Source organism: Pollachius pollachius (assembly GCF_949987615.1).
Source record: "Pollachius pollachius genome assembly, chromosome: 1".
Taxonomy (NCBI): domain Eukaryota; kingdom Metazoa; phylum Chordata; class Actinopteri; order Gadiformes; family Gadidae; genus Pollachius; species Pollachius pollachius.
Window position 1 is genome coordinate 24,620,787 of NC_136934.1, and position 17,897 is coordinate 24,638,683.

At 48.5% G+C, this 17,897-nt stretch overlaps 1 protein-coding gene across 2 annotated transcripts in view; it reads right to left on the reverse strand.

Annotated features, from left to right (window-relative positions):
• Window positions 1-17,897, reverse strand: part of fras1 (Fraser extracellular matrix complex subunit 1) — a 103,754-nt gene that overhangs the window by 13,252 nt on the left and 72,605 nt on the right. The window contains exons 39-57 of one of the 2 annotated variants that reach the window (XM_079732126.1): window positions 16,408-16,570; window positions 16,141-16,279; window positions 15,395-15,576; window positions 15,056-15,209; window positions 14,606-14,866; window positions 13,309-13,485; window positions 12,989-13,108; window positions 12,365-12,544; window positions 11,951-12,075; window positions 11,552-11,692; window positions 10,840-11,067; window positions 10,605-10,718; window positions 9,872-10,022; window positions 3,507-3,666; window positions 2,900-3,068; window positions 2,515-2,761; window positions 2,007-2,351; window positions 984-1,144; window positions 318-465 (exon numbers count right to left, since the gene is read on the reverse strand). In XM_079732126.1, the coding sequence (XP_079588252.1) occupies window positions 318-465; window positions 984-1,144; window positions 2,007-2,351; window positions 2,515-2,761; window positions 2,900-3,068; window positions 3,507-3,666; window positions 9,872-10,022; window positions 10,605-10,718; window positions 10,840-11,067; window positions 11,552-11,692; window positions 11,951-12,075; window positions 12,365-12,544; window positions 12,989-13,108; window positions 13,309-13,485; window positions 14,606-14,866; window positions 15,056-15,209; window positions 15,395-15,576; window positions 16,141-16,279; window positions 16,408-16,570 (3,365 nt within the window). Of the gene's footprint in view, window positions 1-317; window positions 466-983; window positions 1,145-2,006; window positions 2,352-2,514; window positions 2,762-2,899; window positions 3,069-3,506; window positions 3,667-9,871; window positions 10,023-10,604; window positions 10,719-10,839; window positions 11,068-11,551; window positions 11,693-11,950; window positions 12,076-12,364; window positions 12,545-12,988; window positions 13,109-13,308; window positions 13,486-14,605; window positions 14,867-15,055; window positions 15,213-15,394; window positions 15,577-16,140; window positions 16,280-16,407; window positions 16,571-17,897 lie in introns of both variants that reach the window. The other variant, XM_079732125.1, reaches the window with a different exon arrangement.

The following is a 17,897-nucleotide window of genomic DNA, read 5'->3' on the forward strand; positions in this document are numbered from 1 at the left end:
TGGAAGGTATGTGTGTGTGTGTGAGTGTGTGTTTGTATGTGTGAGAGTGTGTGGGAGGTACACACTGTCCTGGATGGTGTGTGCGTGTGTGTGTGTGTGTGTGTATGTGTGTAATACACACATACACACACACACTGTGTATGAGTGTGTGTGGTACACACTGTCCTGGACGGCGTGTGTGTATGCGTGCGTGCTTGCGTGAGTGTGTGTGGTACACACTGTCCTGGACAGTGTGTGTGTATGTGTGTGTGCGTGCGTGTGTGTGTGAGTGTGTGTATGTGTGTGTGTGTATGTGTGTGAGTGTGTGCGGTACACACTGTCCTGGAAGGTGTCGGTGATGACGACGTCAGCCTCGTAGGGCTCCAGCAGAACGGCCCCCTGGGGGGAGCTGAGGAACACCACGAAGGACTCGGGGCCCTCGATGGTGGGGCTCTGCAGGTCGTCCATGATAGTCAGACTGCACGTCTGGGGACAAGAAGCAGGATAAACACAGGGACTATATGGCCCCCTTCAGGTCCTTGTGAGCTCAGCTCACGGCACCCTGTCAACGTGGTCCGGCGGATTGAGACAACTAGCAGCGAGTCACCCAACCATTCTCAACTCTGCCACACATACAACCATTCACACATTCACATCTACCTCCTTATTCACACATTCACTCTGACATGAATTGGTACCACCAATGACAATGTGGTGAGGCAACAACTAGCCTGTCAGCAACAGCTGATTGCTCAAATACACACAGTGCATTCAGTTAGCTCCTCATTCAGAGCAGGCAGGGTGAGGGCTGCTGTGCTCAATGAGGTGCATTAAGGCGAAAAAAGGGATTGTGACTACGACTTCAAGAAGTGCCTTGCTTAAAGATCAGCTCATTCCCCAACTGCAGTCGATCAAAGACATTTCATCTTATATCATTATACGTTCGTAAAGATCTCCCAAAATATATGGTTGATGGTGTTGATGAGTTAGCTAGAAGGTCGTACCTCTTGTGTTGTGCCAGGTTTGAACTCCACCTTCTTGGAGCTGGGGATGTAGTCGAGTCCCGGGGTGGCAGAGGGGGGGTCCGTGAGGCGGGTGGCGCACCACACAGACGTCACGGCCGTCAGGTCACTGCCGTGCCGGACCACCGGGATCTCGATGGTACCTGTTGGAAGGCAAGATCAGGCTCTGAGATTTAAAGATCCCATATCATGCTTTTTTTAGGGTTAATAATTGCATTTGAGGGTACTACTAGCGTAGGGTTACATGCTGGTATGTTAGAAATACCCCTCATTATTCTCACAGGGTTCATTTCTGCAAAACAAATTTCAGCGTTGCTATCATGTCGCTATAAGGCCCACCTCCCGAGTAGCCCAGTCTGCTGTGATTGGTAAGCACGCCCACTCTGTTGTGATTGGTTGAACGCTTTGAGCGTCTGTCTGCAAATTCACACCCCCGAGAAGTTGTAAACATTGCGAGTAGCCGGGAGGCGGGACTTATGCACTTCAGCACCGCCGACTGCACAGTCTGCATGTCACACTGTTACGGAAGTAAAGTTTGAGTGCAAACAAGCTGTTTCACACACTTATTGAGGGGCGTTCTCGGTGGGCGTGAATAATCCCCCTGGCACCGATTTAGATTATTCTATTTTAGCAGACGCATACATACGTCATATAACAAAGGGAAAAGGGCAAAGTCGAAAAAGCATGATATCACCCCTTTAAAGACCTGCTGTCCTGAAGGTTCACTTCTGATTCAGGGCTTAACTAGTCTCAGTCAAATATAACTGACGGCCCCTAGTGGCTTGAGTTTTAGCTACAGTGATAGCTGTATACATTTTCAAATGTTCAAACTGTAACTAAGTAACCACACTGTAATTCAACTAAACTACACCTAACTAAACTAAAGTGAAAAAACAACGTTATGACCAACTAAACAAAAGTAAAATAAGCAACTAAACTAAACCAAACAAAACTAAATTAAACCAAAACTAAACCAAACCAAGTTGGCGTAGACCGCGTTCCTACCGATGTCTTCACTGAAGGTGAAGGTGGCGTTGCCCAGGGTGACGGTGGAGGCGTCGTTTGGCCCGTCGATGACCACCTTGGCCACCGTGACGTCCCCCATGCGGGCGTTATCCGAGGGGTCTGACAGCACCAGCTGGAATTCCTCAGACAGCTCGTACTCCGAGTCGTCCACCAGCTGCAAGTCGCAGGAGGTCATGGAGACCCCGGGGCCCAGCACCACGCGCTGGTCCCCGCCCTTCCCCCGGCTCTTGTAGTCCGACCCGGAACCCAGCGAGTGCAGGCTGCTACCTTGCGCCGTGCGGGACACCGTGTGGCACAACGCTGACACTGTGCTGGACAGGTCGCCTGCCAGGAGGGGACACAGGAAGTAGAGCAGAGTCATGGGCCTTGTTCACCTAGTGGAATAATCCTTGACATTTCAACAGGGTTAGGGGTATAGGCGGATTGAATGGAGTAGAAGCAGAGATAGGAGCAGGGGGAGGAGGATTAACAATGTTTTTGTGAGTACCTTTCCTCTCCACGGGAATGTGGACTAGGCCGTCGCTCTCGTTGACGTGGTAGGTCTTCTTGTCGAACTGCAGCATGGGCTCGTCCTCCCTGTCATTGATGTTGACCACGGCGCGCATGTCGGCCCCCAGGAGGGCGTAGACGGGCATGCTCAGCTCCACATGGAAGCTCTCCACACCCTCGAACACCTGGTCGTCGTTGATGATGATGGTGCACACCTTTGTGTCCTCGTGCTCATCAAACTGCACCTGGAGTAGGCACAGTCACTGGTTATCCATGTTCAATGTCGTTAGCGGGCTGCCTCACTAGGATAGAACCTAAACGCTCCTTTTCAGAATGTATGCTAGCGAGATGCGTCACAAAGCAGTGGTCGATGTCATGGTTACCTGTCCAGCATACTCCACATAGTCGAGCTGGCCGGGCCGCTGCCCCAGGGAGGAGCTTGAGGTGGCGCTGCCGGGCTCCGTGCGACACAGCACAATGGCGTACTGGTTAAGGTTCCCACTCCGCTTCACCGTCACAGACACCGTGCTCGCCTTCTCGCTGACGTTGTAGCTGTGGAGGAGCATCCTCTGTGGGTTTAACTAGGAAGCCTCTCCATGGCAGCGAGTGACGGCCAAAGTGTTTGTTCCATGGTACCATATGTATTTATGACCCACCCATCCTGTCAAGGGTGTCCGGCGGGGGGGTCACCTGACCATTCTCAACTCTGCCACGCATACAACTATTCACACATTCACGTCTACCTCCTTATTCAGCCATTCATTCATTCACAAGTTGGTAAGGCATCGACTAGCCTGTCAGCAACAGTTGCTGCCTCAAATACACCATGAACCTTCGACAAACCGCAACCAAGAATCAGACTGGCAACCCATCCACCGGCCTGATGACCTGCCCCATCCCATCAGCAGCGCATTCAACCATTCATCAACACTTTCACCCATTCATACAAACATTAACCTTTTTATTCACCAGCAGACTAGCCTGACGCACCTCTTATGTTGGAAGCTGATGAGAGACCACTGGATGTGGAAGACGTTGTCCCGGACCTCGTTGGGCTTGCTGTCCTTTACAAGGAACTTGAAGTTGTCTGAGGTCTCCTGGACGTTCTCCTGGTGCAAAACGTAGCGAACCAGACCGAGGTTCACGTCGGCTAGGGAACAACAGAGCATCACACGTACACAGACGACAAAATGTACATATGTTAAGTAGAGAATACTTAACATATGTACAATAACAGTTTTAAAGGAGACATATTATGGTGCTGTCCCAACATTAAACATATTATTTGAGTTCCAGAAAACATGTTTTTGAAGCTGTTTGCTGGAAATAGCTTTTAGGAAAAAAAATCTTGCCTACCGCTATTCCCCTCTGTTTCATTTACATTTACATTTAGGGAATTTAGCAGACGCTTTTATCCAAAGCGACTTACAATAAGTGCATTTGTTACAATAAGTACATTTGTCATAAGAAGTGAACAATATATCGCTGTCGGTACAGTAAAGACGTTCATAGAACCAAGTGCAAGTATTACAATCGCTAGGCTAACCCATTCCCCGTGTAAAGCAGCGATAGCAGCTACTGTAGATGCTACACAATTAAGTACCTTGAATAAGTGCAATGTATGTGTTTCAGTCCCTTCAGAATGCGCTGTTTCTGGTGTCTGTAGCTTTAATGCAAATAAGCTGCTGCCCATTGACCAATGAGCTGTCAGACTGAACCACAGCATGGAGGAGGAGGGATAGTTCCCGTTTGCGGACTCCTGGAGCGCTATATCTATATCATATAATATAATAATAATAATATTATCTATGGGTATTTATATAATGTTATATCTAATATCATGGCCAGAAGCTATGTGCGCCCCGGATGATAATATTATGAATCATAAAGACTGTGTCTGACCTCTCTGGCACTTCCACAACAAGTAAAGACTCGTAATGGGGGATATCTCGGCCATGGTTGAGAGGAATTGAGGGAAAGGAACTTTGGCCTTGACTCTCTGAAGTCCATGAACTGCGACATGGAGGAGAAAGGGATTGTTCTCCGGGAGCTCAGCTGCCGGACTTGCTGCCGTGCTCCCCGCGCCGGAGCTGCTGGACTGCCGCTGAGACCTACCCCCACCAGACCTGCCAGCTTCGGCGGCAGTTCAGCTCCCGGAGTGCACCCGCCGGAGCAGCCGGAAAGATTCAGCCGCAGTTCAGCTACCGGAGTACACCGCCGGAGCTGCCGGACCGCCGCCGAAGCTTCGGCGACGGCCGGACAGCCTCGACGGCGGCCAGACTGCAGTCCGACGGGGGTAGCTCGCCGGCAGTCTGGCAGCTCAGCTCCAGGAGTACAATCCCTTTCTCCTCTATGTCTCCTCCTCAGAGAAAGGAATTGTACTCCCGTAGCTTAGCTGCAGGGCTGCGCGCCGAGTTGCAGCTCCCGCCGGAGCTGCTCGTCCACTGGTCCACAAAATCTTAGCTATGCTCTGATTGGAGGGGAGTGGGGAATTGGGAGGTAATATTCAACTGTGCCCCCTTCCTACGTAGGAGGGGGCACCGAAACTGACTCGCTAGTTTGGTAACTGTAGGCGGGGTACTTTCAGAAATGCATATCTCACTCAAAAAAATCATGTACAGACTTTTTTCAAAGTTTGTATGTGTGTGGGAGCACCAGAGACCCAAAACAACACCCCAAATCCCAGGAAAAGTGTTGTTCTATTTCATTCCTACTGACCACCAGAGGCGATGCTTTAGCACTGGATGTTCCATCTCGCGCATGCGCAGGTCGAGTAATTATACCAACAAAGTCACCTGTGACACCTGGGTGACCCGAGAATGTCTATATATTCCAGAAGTCACCCGAGGATCTGTTCCTTCTGTCTTCTCGCGGTAGCGGAATGGCAGGACACACAAACATTGTTTGTTGTAAAAATACCATATTAGCTTGTCGCAAGTAGCCTTGTAACCCGAGGGTTTGTGCCTTGATTGAACTTCGTCCATCAAACGCTGCGACTTGCAATTTGTTTGATTTCAGTCAGGGGTGAGTAAAGTGTGTACGATACATGTAGCCGTCAGCTAGCGCGTCAGCTGATATCACCTTTCCACCTTTACTTTAATTTGCTTAGAGCATCAGTCGGTGTCTAGTTTTTCAGTCGCTGTGTTATTCTTTCGGTCTCACATCGTTTCTCGTGTGCTTTTGCCTAAGCCCGGTTGCTAATTTGTATGCTCGCCAGTGCGCGGCTTGGGGTTCAAGCTGCCATCACTGTATTTATTTAGCCGGTTGTGTTCTTTGATTTGATCGCCAGTGCGCGGCTTGGGGTCCAAGCTGCCGTCACTGTATTTATTCAGCCGGTTGTGTTCTTTGATTTGATCGCCAGTGAGTGGCTTGGGGTTCCAAAAATCGCCATCACTGTATTTTCCTAGTGCACTGTTTTTCAGGCGCATTGTTGCTCAGGTGCTCTCGCCTAAAGCCTGATTGCCTAGCCTGCACTAATTTGCTCCGGTGGGCTGCCTGGGTTTCCGTCACTGTGTTATTGTAGGGTTGTCTCGTCGTTGCTCGGGTGCTCTTTCCTAAATCCCGATTGCCTAGCCTACTTTAGTTTGCTTGGGTCGTTGCTCGGGTGCTCTCACCTAAAGCCCAATTGCCTAGCCTACTAATTAGTTTACTTGTAATTAATTTGTTGCAGACATGTTAAGCACTCATAATTGTGTCGCCTGCATGGCCTCCCTGCAAGCGGCCATGACCATGCGCTGCATGTCTCGTGGTTGAGCACCTGAGGGAAGCAGTGTCAAATAATCCATGCATGAACTGTAGTTTCATGCCTCATACTGAGGCTAGCTAGGTTGGCTGAGGTGGAGGGCGGACCAGGATTGCCCCCTTCAGGTGTTGGTCCTAGTGGCACCAGGCGCCGTGCCACGGCAGCTGGGGGACCTCCCGGGAAGTCCCGTAGGGTTGACAACTTGGCAAACCAAGTGGATACACTTTCAGATGAGGTTGCTCTGTCAACCACGTTCAGGTGGACAATCGAGGGGCCAGCAAACTCACCACAGGTTGACCAGCGCCGTAGCACTGCGCCACGGGCGTCATTTCAGGCTCCAAGAGGTCCGGCGCCCAGCCGCCGCCCCCCCCAGGGCCCCTAGGGGCAGGGGGGGTAGGTACTGAAGTTCAAGAACCGGTCGTCGGACGCTTTTCTCAGCAGCACCTGAGCTACTGGGAAGAGCAGACCACGGACCCTTGGATAGTGTCCACGCTATCCAACGGGTACACACTCCAATTCCGACGCCGGCCACCAACTTTCAGCGGGATCAAAGTTACTGTGGTCCACAATCCCGACAGATCCCGTGTCCTGAGACAGGAAGTAGCCACACTCCTTGGGAAGGTTGCCATCAAAGTAGTAGAACCACAAGAACAGCTCGATGGGTTCTACTCAACCTACTTTCTGGTACCGAAGTAGGATGGCGGGTTTCGCCCCATTCTGGACTTGAGAGGGCTGAATCAGTTCCTCAAGGTTCTTCCCTTCCACATGCTGCGTGTTGCAGATGTCCTCCAGGCTATCGCTCAGGGGGACTGGTTAGTGTCAATAGAACTGAAAGACGCTTACTTTCACCTCCCTATTACCCAACCTCACAGGCAGTTCCTCTGCTTTGCTTTTCTGGGCAAGGTGTAACAGTTCAGGGTTCTTCCGTTCGGGCTGCCTCTGGCCCCGCGTATATTTACACGGTGCAGCAGCCCTGTCACCATTACAGGCCACAGTATGGCGATACTGCCATACCTGGACGACTGGTTGGTCATTTCCCCAACTCAGGAGCAGGCGATCAGGGACACAGCCATGCTCCTCAGCCATGTGGACCGGCTTGGCCTCACCGTCAACTTTACCAAGAGCAAACTTACACCATGTCGGGTTGTGAGCTATCGGGGGCTGGTGCTCGACTCGGTGGCCATGCGAGCCTGCCTCTCTCCAAAGCTTGTAGCTACCATTCTGCAGCTGCTACAGCACTTCAGGCGGGGGAAGTTGCTGGAATACAGCCTCTTCCTTCGACTGATAGGTATGCTGACCTCAGCATCCATGGTGGTCCCACTAGGCCTTCTGAAGTTGCGTCCCCTTCAGATTTGGGCGAATGGTCTCCACTTGGACCCCAAGTGGCAGAGACACTAGATGGTCAGGGTGGCTGGGCAGTGCCTTCGGGAGGATAGCTTCCCGGCTGGAGGTTGTAGAGACAGACGCCTCTCTTTCCGGCTGGAGTGCAGTATGGCACTGCAGGACTGTCAGAGGCCAGTGGGATGCCCAGCAGAGACTCAAGCATATCAGGCACTTCCAGTTCTAAGGAACCAACATGTTCTTGTCCGGACAGACAACACCTCCACAGTCTACCACGTCAACCATCAGGGGGGCACCAGATAGAGGCAGAGCCTGCGGGTCACGCAAAGGCACCTTACGTGGGCGTTCCCCAATTTTCTAAGCCTGAGGGCTGTCCATGTTCCAGGTGTCTGGAACACAGCGGCAGACCTTCTCTCTCGCCAAGGGCCACCCCCCGGAGAGTGGAGACTCCATCCGGAAGTGGTGGATATGATTTGGGACAGATATGGCAGGGCAGTGGCAGATCTCTTTGCTTCCGAAGAGACGACCCACTGTCCCCTTTGGTTCTCCTTGACGGAGAGGACCAGTCCCCTAGGACAAGATGCTCTGGCTCATGCTTGGCCAGACAGCCTGCTTTATGCAATTCCCCTTTTACTGGCAATGCTGGACAGGGTCCAGCATGGCAGTCACAGCCTACTTCTGTTGGCTCCACATTGGCCAGGAAAGCCATGGTTCGGAATGCCCGTGTGACCGACAGTATGACCATATGACTGACAGTATGACCATATGACTGATAGTATGACCATTTGACAGACAGTAGGACCATATGACAGACAGTACGACTGTAAGACAGACAGTATGACCGACAGTATGACCATATGACCGCCAGTATGACTTTATCACCGACAGTATGACCGTAGACTGCCAAGGGCACATTAGAGTATATTTTGAGAAATAGAAGTCTTCCGTAGGTGGAGGTACGGTGAGCTTGGTCGGTATGGTAATATGGCATTGGTACGCCTTAAATACTAACGATTACAATAGGGTTCCTACGGATTCCGTGGGACCCCTAATAATGATAATAATGATACTAACGATTACAATAGGGTTCCTACGGATTCCGTGGGACCCCTAATAATGATAATAATGATACTAACAATTACAATAGGGTTCCTACGGACTTCGTAGGACCTTAATAAAACTATTGTCGTGCTCATTTTAAATCTGCCGATGGCTTGGCCTCCGGTATCGCTGCTTGCAGCTTCCGCGAGAATAGAGAATCCAAACACCTTCCCTCTCGATAACACCTCCTTGGGTCTTCAGAAATACACCGGCAAAGTGTGGAGTCAATAGAGCGCATTAGTGTGGTTCTGGATGTAAAAAAACCCATTCATTTTCTCCATAGAGGTTTTGATCAAAAGCCAAAATGTCGTAACCATCCAAAGTATACTTACCACCCGCCGTTACATTGTGAATGGATGGTATATGCTCCTGCAGAACCCACGAGTTAAAGTGTGATCCTCATTTTTTTGGAAAAAACGTTTTATTCGCGACGTCATTTGAAACCACTACACTACCCATAATCCCTAAAGTGTAACACAACACAGCAATGGTTTATGGGCTGAGTAGTTCCTTCCTTAGTTCACAAAAATAATGTACATAGTCTTGTACCTTGGCCTTTTCTTCCGTTTTCCAAATAATTGTTTGGCCCGAACCAAATGTTTTATGGCCACAACTACCTTGACGAACGATTGGCTTGTTTACAGGCTTAAAACAGTTTGTATAACGATTTTACGAGAAGTCAATGAAATGGGAAAATGAATGGGAAATCTACTTCCGGAACCAGAGCAGTTCTAAAAGGGGTGGTCACTGTTAGGCTCAATGGGATGAATGGTTGTCGAAGGTTATAGGAGGACTGTCATATATTCAGGGAGTCCTTGCTGATAATAATTACAGTACAGTATTATTTTAGATTTACACAGTCACATGCGGTTTTCCTTTTACCAATGTAATTATATTTACATTTCTGTAAAAAAGATGTAATCAAGCAAACCCTTTGATCCAAAGTGAATCTAGATGCACGTCAATAAAGAGTGGGAGGGGAGGGGTTACGATGTCTGATTCAAGGCTCCCTACATGTAGACTGCAGATGCTGGGGTTTGAACCCAGAAGCTTTTGGCTTGGAGTCAAACACTCTCTTCACTAGAGTTAACAATGCTGCCAATAACAGCTTCCTCTGCTGTCCAATAGCGGGTGGTACCAGGGTGCTGATGTGGGGGTGGTGATTGGGTACCTTGAGTGAAGCTGGTGATCGGGTTGCCAGGTTTTAGTTTGTTCTCTAGGAATCCATGTTTGGGCTCGGTGGTGACCTCGTAGACCAGCTGACCATCCTCAGTGTCGGGGTCAAGGGTCAGTAGGGTCTTCTTGGTGATCAGGTTGGTGGCCTGGCGGGGAGGGGGGGAGGGTGTTGTTGTTTGTCTTCAAGGTGAAACTCAACAACATCGCTGTTAAACATGGCAAAGAGGCTATACTGAGGTTCTCCAGCCACTATGGGCAGATGTAAAAACTAAAGGTGGCAAAAGAACAACGACCAATAAATGATATCTGATGTAAAGTCAGTGTGGCTCTGCCTTCACTCTTCCCTCCCCAGCCACAGGGGAGGCCAGCTGTCACCCGTCAACTAATGTCCCGTTTTGTGTGTATCTTAGTCACAGTGGTATAGGGCTATTAGAGGGCTAGTAGAGGGACAGTAGAGGGCTAGTAGAGGGAAAACAGAGGGTTATTAGAGGGCTAGTAGGAGGCTAGAAGTGGGTTAGTAGGGGGCTAGTAGAGGGTTAACAGACGGTTTGTAGAGGCGGCAAGTATTGTGCTATCAGAGGGCCGGTATGAGCCACTAGGGGCCAGTAGGGCCCTACCTTGTTGTCTATGTACTCCAGCTAGTAGAGGACTGGTATAGGATTAGTAGAGGGCTAGTAGTGTGCTAGTAAAGGGCCAGTATTGGGCCCTAGAGGCCAGCAGGGCCCTACCTTGTTGTCCATGTATTCGAGCCACTGCAGGCCCAGGTTGGTGACGATGCGCGGCGTCCCATCGTCCACTGGGAGAATGTCCACCTTGAACTTCTGGGGAGCGGCAGTCACCACCTGTATGGACAGCACATGACAAGATCAAAAGACATACGGTCACATGTCATCCATCACATGACCCATCAGGGTTCTCTGTAAAGAATGGACCAATGGCCCTGCACTACACACACAGCCGTACCTCCTTGCCCCCCTCCTCCACCATGAAGAGCAGGTTGGTCCCGTCGGACACGGTGAAGGAGAAGCGGTCCTTCAGTGAGTTGGAGCCGTCGTGGTTGTAGCTGATCCGGTTCTGGAACACGTCCTCCATGCTGAAGCTACTGGTCTGCCGGTACACCTGGCCGCTCGCCGTCCGCTCGATGGAGCCGTGGCGGGGCGGCTGGACCACCGTGAACACTATGGACTCTGCCTGGAGAGAGAGAGAGATAGAGAGACTTTACACACTATGGACTCAGCCTAGAGAGAGATAGAGAGACTTTACACACTATGGACTCAGCCTAGAGAGAGAGAGAGAGAGAGAGACTTCACACTATGGAGTCAGCCTCGAGATTGAGAGCGAGAGAGACTTTACACACTATGAACTCTGCCTATAGAGAGAGAGAGACTTTACACACTATGAACTCTGCCTATAGAGAGAGAGAGAGACTTTACACACTATGAACTCTGCCTATAGAGAGAGAGAGAGACTTTACACACTATGGACTCTGCCTAGAGAGAGGGAGAGACATTACACACAACAGACTATGGACAGAGAGAGAGAGAGATAGACTGAGTGAAAGTGAGGGAGAAAGTGAAAGTGAGTGAGAGAGTTAAAGTGAGTGAGTGTGTAAGTGAGTGAGTGAGTGAGTAAGAGAGAGAGAGAGAGAGAGAGAGAGAGAGTTAACCATTGTTACCTCAGTGTCAGCATCAGTAGCCTTGAGTTCAAACTCAGTGATGGTTTTCCTGACCCCTTCCTGGACGCGCATGCCAGGGACCTGTAGCCATGGCAACGAGTCATCCACCGGCCTGATGGTGATGAAGAACGTCTGGGCAACCTGGGGTACAAAACAAAACCACATACAAACTCAGAAACCACATAGATATGTGTTGGTGTTTGTGTGTGTGTGTGTGTGTGTGTGTGTGTGTGTGTGTGTGTGTGTGTGTGTGTGTGTGTTGGTGTGTTGGTGTTTGTGTGAGTGTTTGTGTGTGTGTGTGTGTGTGTGTGTGTGTGTGTGTGTGTGTGTGTGTGTGTGTGTGTGTTTTTGTGTGTGTGTGTGTGTGTTTGTGCATCTGTGTTTGTATATATGTGTGACCTCGTTCTGTCCATCCGACACGCTGAAGGTGAACTGGTCGGAGTGTTTCTCTTCTTCACTGGTGTGGACATACTGGACACTCCGAGACACCAGGTCAGCCTGGGAGAAACTACTGATACTACTCCCTATTGGGAGGGGGGAGGTGGTAGAGAGAGAGAGAAAAGAGTTAGATGTCACCTAACTAACGTGTACCTTGGTTAGCCTTAGCATGTGTACCTAGCTACTTTTAGCATGGGAACCTGGTTTAGCGTTAGCAGGGTACCTGATAGGGAATCATAATCTCCCGAAATTCTTTTAAAACAATTGCAGGAACCATTTTTCCAATCCCAAGTGCTGTGTTCAGCATATGCATGTGTGCCTATCTACCGTTGACAGGTGTAGCTGGGTTAACATAAGCATTAGCATCGTAGCTACCTGGGTTAGCGACGTGCTCCAGGTGGCCCAGGTCGAGCTGCTTGGTGACGGTGAACAGCAGCTCGGATGGCTCGCTGTCCTGGTCGCTGGCAGACAGCTGCAGGGTGGTCAGTTTCTTTAGGCTGTTCTCGTCCAGGACCAGGCCCTTGTTCACCTCCACCACAGGGGGCAGTCGGTCCACTGGGGGAAGAGAGGGACAGGGTCAGAACACCCAACAATACCATTCAGAAGGACATCGCCAGGAGGGAGGAGGGGAGAGGAGGGGAGGGACGAGGGGAGGAGAAGCCAGAAGGCAGAGCAGAAGGGAAGAGAATGTAGAGAGGAGGGAGGAGAGAGAAGGAAATGAAGACCTCCAGAAATGTAGTAAATTGCTAGAACCTCGGTGCTTCTAGAAAACGATTGGCCACAAGGTAGCCTGAGGTTATAACCAAACGCTGAAGAAAGAGAATGCATTGAGCGATAGAACAATAAGAGCAGGACGTTCATGTGGAGAAAGAGATGGGAAGAAGGAGAGAAGCAAAAAGATGGATGGATGGATACACGATGGTTGGATGATAGAAGTCCTATAATGGAGGGCCTATGACCATAGGCCGTAGAGGTAGAGGTGCAGTGAGAACAACATACCCAGGACACTTATGAAGAATGACTGGTCGATCAGTTTGTTCCCCTCGGGGTCCACCAGGTTGAACTTAAAGGACAGACTTCCTCCCTTCTCCTCCCGGCTGTGGCTGAACTGCAGCCGCCCTGAGAGGAAACAACTCTTAGTAGCTACAAATCTATATCTCTGTTATAATATCCATAACTAATTTGTCTATCAGCACTATCAGACAGAAAGCAATACTTCACAGTTAGATCTACATTAATTAAGTATATGCTAAGCTACAAAGCTAAACCTATGCTAGCTAGTTATGGACACATGAGCCGACAGGAAGTGTTGAACCCACCTTTGTTGACGTCTTCCTGTGTGAAGCTGTGAGCGGGGCCTTTGGCTGAGAGCTTCTTTTTGTTGAGCAGGAGGGTCCCAGCGGCAGGGTCGGAGGTCAGTACGTAGGAGAGCTTCAGGGGGTCCGAGTCAATGTCAGACCCCTTAAGGTTCTGCTCAGTGATCTTAGATGCAGACCCTAAAATATATAATAGATATATCATACCCTCTGAAATAAACCACACTCTGAAAGCAGACCTTAGCAGTACCAGGGAGACCGGGTTAAACGGTAAGCAGGTTATGCTCCTTATCCAGTTGAGGATTTAACCTACTCATTATAGTGTTCACAGGGTTTTGGTCAACTGAAGAAGTTACAGGTACGTAAATTCAACCATAAGACGAGTACATTTAAAATAAATCTGATTCTCGACTGACAACCAAGTTCAAGTCTATGTGTGTATATACCACCGCATATAGCATAGAAAGACGAAGTGTAACGGAACTACTGCATGCTGTTCAAGAAGTAAAAAGCTTATCAGAATCCGCTCTATATATTCAATTCAATTCAAATGTATTTGTATAGCTCTTCATCTACGGTACAGTCTCAAAGATAAGAATATAACCGCAAGCGGTGATTAACGGGATCCGAGCAAAATTAAAAGTCAAGAACACACCAATGGAAGATATATAAATATGACATATAATTATGAAGGAAAGATGTTCCACTTAATGCAATACTGTGCCTCGGCTTTCAGGTGAGCTACAGAGCAATGGCCGAATGTCATGTTCAGCATGCTCTGCTGCTCGGACGCCTAATAAGATAAAATAAGAACCTTATTTCATCCCATACATGGGAAATTAACTTGTTACAACAGCCCATGGAATATAAAATATGCAATAATAAAATAAACTTTATAAGGTACACAACAATACATACATAAATAAGATAATACAAAATAAAATAAATATAAATAAAGGGCTTGACAAGCCATATATTTATGACCCCCTCCTGACCCTAGCAACTCAGAGGGCAGGAAAAAACTCTTAACTAGCAACGAAGAAATCTTGACTGGAAGGGATGATCAGGAGTGCAATGGGAGCCATAATTGACATAACATGCATATATATTATACAGACAAAACATTTTAAATGGTTCATAGGGTGCTGGCCGGTTAACCATTAGGAGAGTCCAGGCATCCAGTCGCAGTTACTGCAACATGCTAGAATATATGCTAGATGCTAGAGATATGCTAGAGATATATACTGTAGTATAACACAGTCCATGTAGGGTTTATGTTCATGTATCTGGGTCTGCTCACCTGCGGCAAGCTGAAGGCCTCTGTTGACGGTCATGCGTGGGCCCTCGCGGTGCCGGGCCGTCACGGTGAAGTCCAGGGCGCCGCTGTGCGTGTGCACGCCGTCGCTGAGCGTGAACTCCAGCCGGTCGCTAGCTCCGCCCCGGTCGGGGGTGTAGACCACTAGCATGTCCAGGACGTCCTGGTAGGAGAAGGAGGAGCCGACCGACAGGACACGCCCACTGCTCAGGGGCTGCGAGTAGAACTGACGCCGCCGCAGTTTACCTGTAAGGATATATAGATTAGTATATTATAGAATATGATATCGCATCACAACACACACATCAGCGTGTGTGTGAGTGTATATGTGTGTGTGAGTGTGTGTGTGTGTGTGTGTGCGTGTGTGTGTGTGTTTGTGTGTGTGTGTGTGTGTTTGTGAATGTGTGTGTGTGTGCGTGTGTGTGTCTGTGTCACCATGAGCGGGCTTGGTGTCCAGGGTGATCATGATCTCGTTGAGGGGGGTGTCTAGGTCGAGGACACTAAGCGAGGTGTTGGTGAGCACCACGCCCGAGTTCTCCTCCACCACCACGCTACTGACTGACACCACTGGGGCGATGGCCTGGCTACTCTGCTGGGAGAGAGATAACCTTTACTCTTACAATTTACTGACTGTTATAATCAGAGATAATCCTGACAGACTGCTATAATCAGAGATTATCCTGACAGACTGCTATAATCAGAGAAAACCCAGACAGACTGCTGTAATCAGAGATAATCCTGACAGACTGTTAATATGGGAGATAATCCTAATACCTTGATATTGATCTCTACGTTGAAGGCCTCTGTCTGGCGGTGTCCGTCGCTGACGTAGAGGCTGAAGAGGTCCTGCCGGGAGTCACCCCCGGCCTCCTGGACGTAGAAGATGAGGTCAGAGGCCAGGTCCTCCAGGGAGAAGGGGTGGTCAGGAGTGATGACCCTGGAGCCTTCTGCGTCTCCTGGTGGAGGGAGGAGGATATTACACGTGTCATATATAGGATATTGTACTTTAAATCACATATTATATTGTATTTGAATTTGATAAAACAGGGTCATTACTGGGGTCCTTATAAGTATACAAATACAAGTATAATATATACATTCATACTAGGTCAAAAACATACATTTGGGTACTACCCGATACAGAGTACAGATAAGAGTACTTAATAATACCACTACAGTTTAAAGAGCTTGCCATGGTTGCCATGGTTATGGCCCAAAGCAACTTTGTGAAACTTTTTTTGTAACTTTGTTGCGTAATAGCAATGTTGTACATGAAATGCGCCACACCTCGTAGCCATATACTATGGTACTATAGGTGTCTGGGAAGCCTAACCCTCAAATTCGGATGTTAAATAAATCGCTGATCAGACGTAGCTTCACCATCCACACGTCATAGCAGTATACAATACGTTTCCGAAAAGCATCGCTAATAGTAATAGATATACAGTATACTACCTACCCAAACATGTTGATACACAAAACAATCCATTTCCACTATGAACAGACACACACAAACACACCCTCAGTCTGACTTTTCCTCTCGATGAAGCCATATTTGGGCGGGGTCACCAGCCAGAGCAGAAGCTCCTTCCTTGATGTGTTCAGGTCTGATACAATTATGTGATTGGTGGAGAGCTGGACCCGCCCCCCTTCCTCAACCTAGGATGGAGAAGGAAAAGACACATGAACAAACAAATAATTAACTCATGAAATTACAACTGAACATATTCAACAATTAGGGCCTGCTGGGTAAGAATTTAACTGTGAGTGTGTGTATGGGTGTGTACCTTGATGCCGCCGCGTACTGTAACCTTTGGAGCTGTTCTTAGGGTGGAGGTAATGGTGATGGTGCACATCTGGTTGTCGAGGCGATTGTTGTCACCGTCGTAAACAACAAAGTGGAAGATGTCAGTAACCGGTTGGCTGCCCGTCTCCAAGGAAGTTACGTACCTGTAGGCAGGAAGTAATACGTATATGAAAACAATCTATTCATCTATCCAACTATCTTTCTACCTAGCTAGCATGTCAGTATGTCTACAGTACCTATCCATCTACCCACCATGGCCAGATCCTTAGTATATGAAAAGTGAGACAGTTCTAAAGGAGATCTCTCAACAGCTAGGGTGTGAAGTACGGGAGTCTGGGGAGGTCCAAGACCCCTTGACACACTTGAGACCCAGTGACCCACTTGAGAACCACTGAAGCCTCAACAGCGAAATGTTGTGGGGTCTCAGGAGAATCTTTAAAAAACGATTTGTCACGTGACAAAGAATGGATTTCAAAAGCTTACTATGTCCAGTATTCATTATGTAAATTGCAAACAGTGTCCTAGAGGACTTAACCCCCTCTCATGGACGCGGCCATCCACATCTGTCCAGATAGAGTTCCACACATCCACACACACCTCGCCACCAGTGTCCCTTTGTTGTGGGAACAGCACTTTAACGTCACGATAAGAACGTGGTTGGTTTGTATTTCCTGCATTGGGCCCGTAGGTCCATAGCAACATCAACCCATGACTGGTGGAGCAGCGTGGAGACTGCAGATATTATCCATCTAGAAACAGGGTCATTAGCATGCCAGTATTTATATTTAATATGATCTCCCCAGTGTCCTTGCACATCCATTATCAGAATATGCCAATGCTGATAGCTTTGTTTCCTCTACTCTGCTCTACAATCCTGCATCACTTATATTGGTCTTGTGTTGGAGATGTGGGCATTAACCTGGTCGCTTCAGAAGAGAAAACCTCATCAGGAGTCTCCTGATGAGAGAGATAATGGTCTCTTCATCAGTAAAGGTCATTACATTACATTCTGCCGACCAACCACTCTGCTACAAGAAGTCTTTGAGGAATATGAGGATGTTGTTGTTGTTACTATAGTTGTTTCAAATCCCCAGATTTGGCAAAATATATACATTTTTAAAAGGCTATCTCCGGCCCCTGTCTGCTAGATGTGTTGTTTTTCATTTTCAGGCCTGGGGTTATATTGCTGTTCAGGCAGACTGCACTACCCCGCAAAAATATCAACCCCCACCATCTCGATGAAGGGGAGGGAGGGAGCCATAATGTGCTGATCCGCCATTTAGAGACAAGGCATGCATTAGCATGCCTTTAACCTATACAGGGGAATTTAAGTCTATATTTACATCTAATCCTACATTTTTAAAACATGCATTTCATTCAAGATTTTGACCAGGATCAATCTACATTGCCCATAACATCAAATGTCATCTACAACAAGTTGTTTAAGGGTTTGGTCTTCCCTTAAATGGG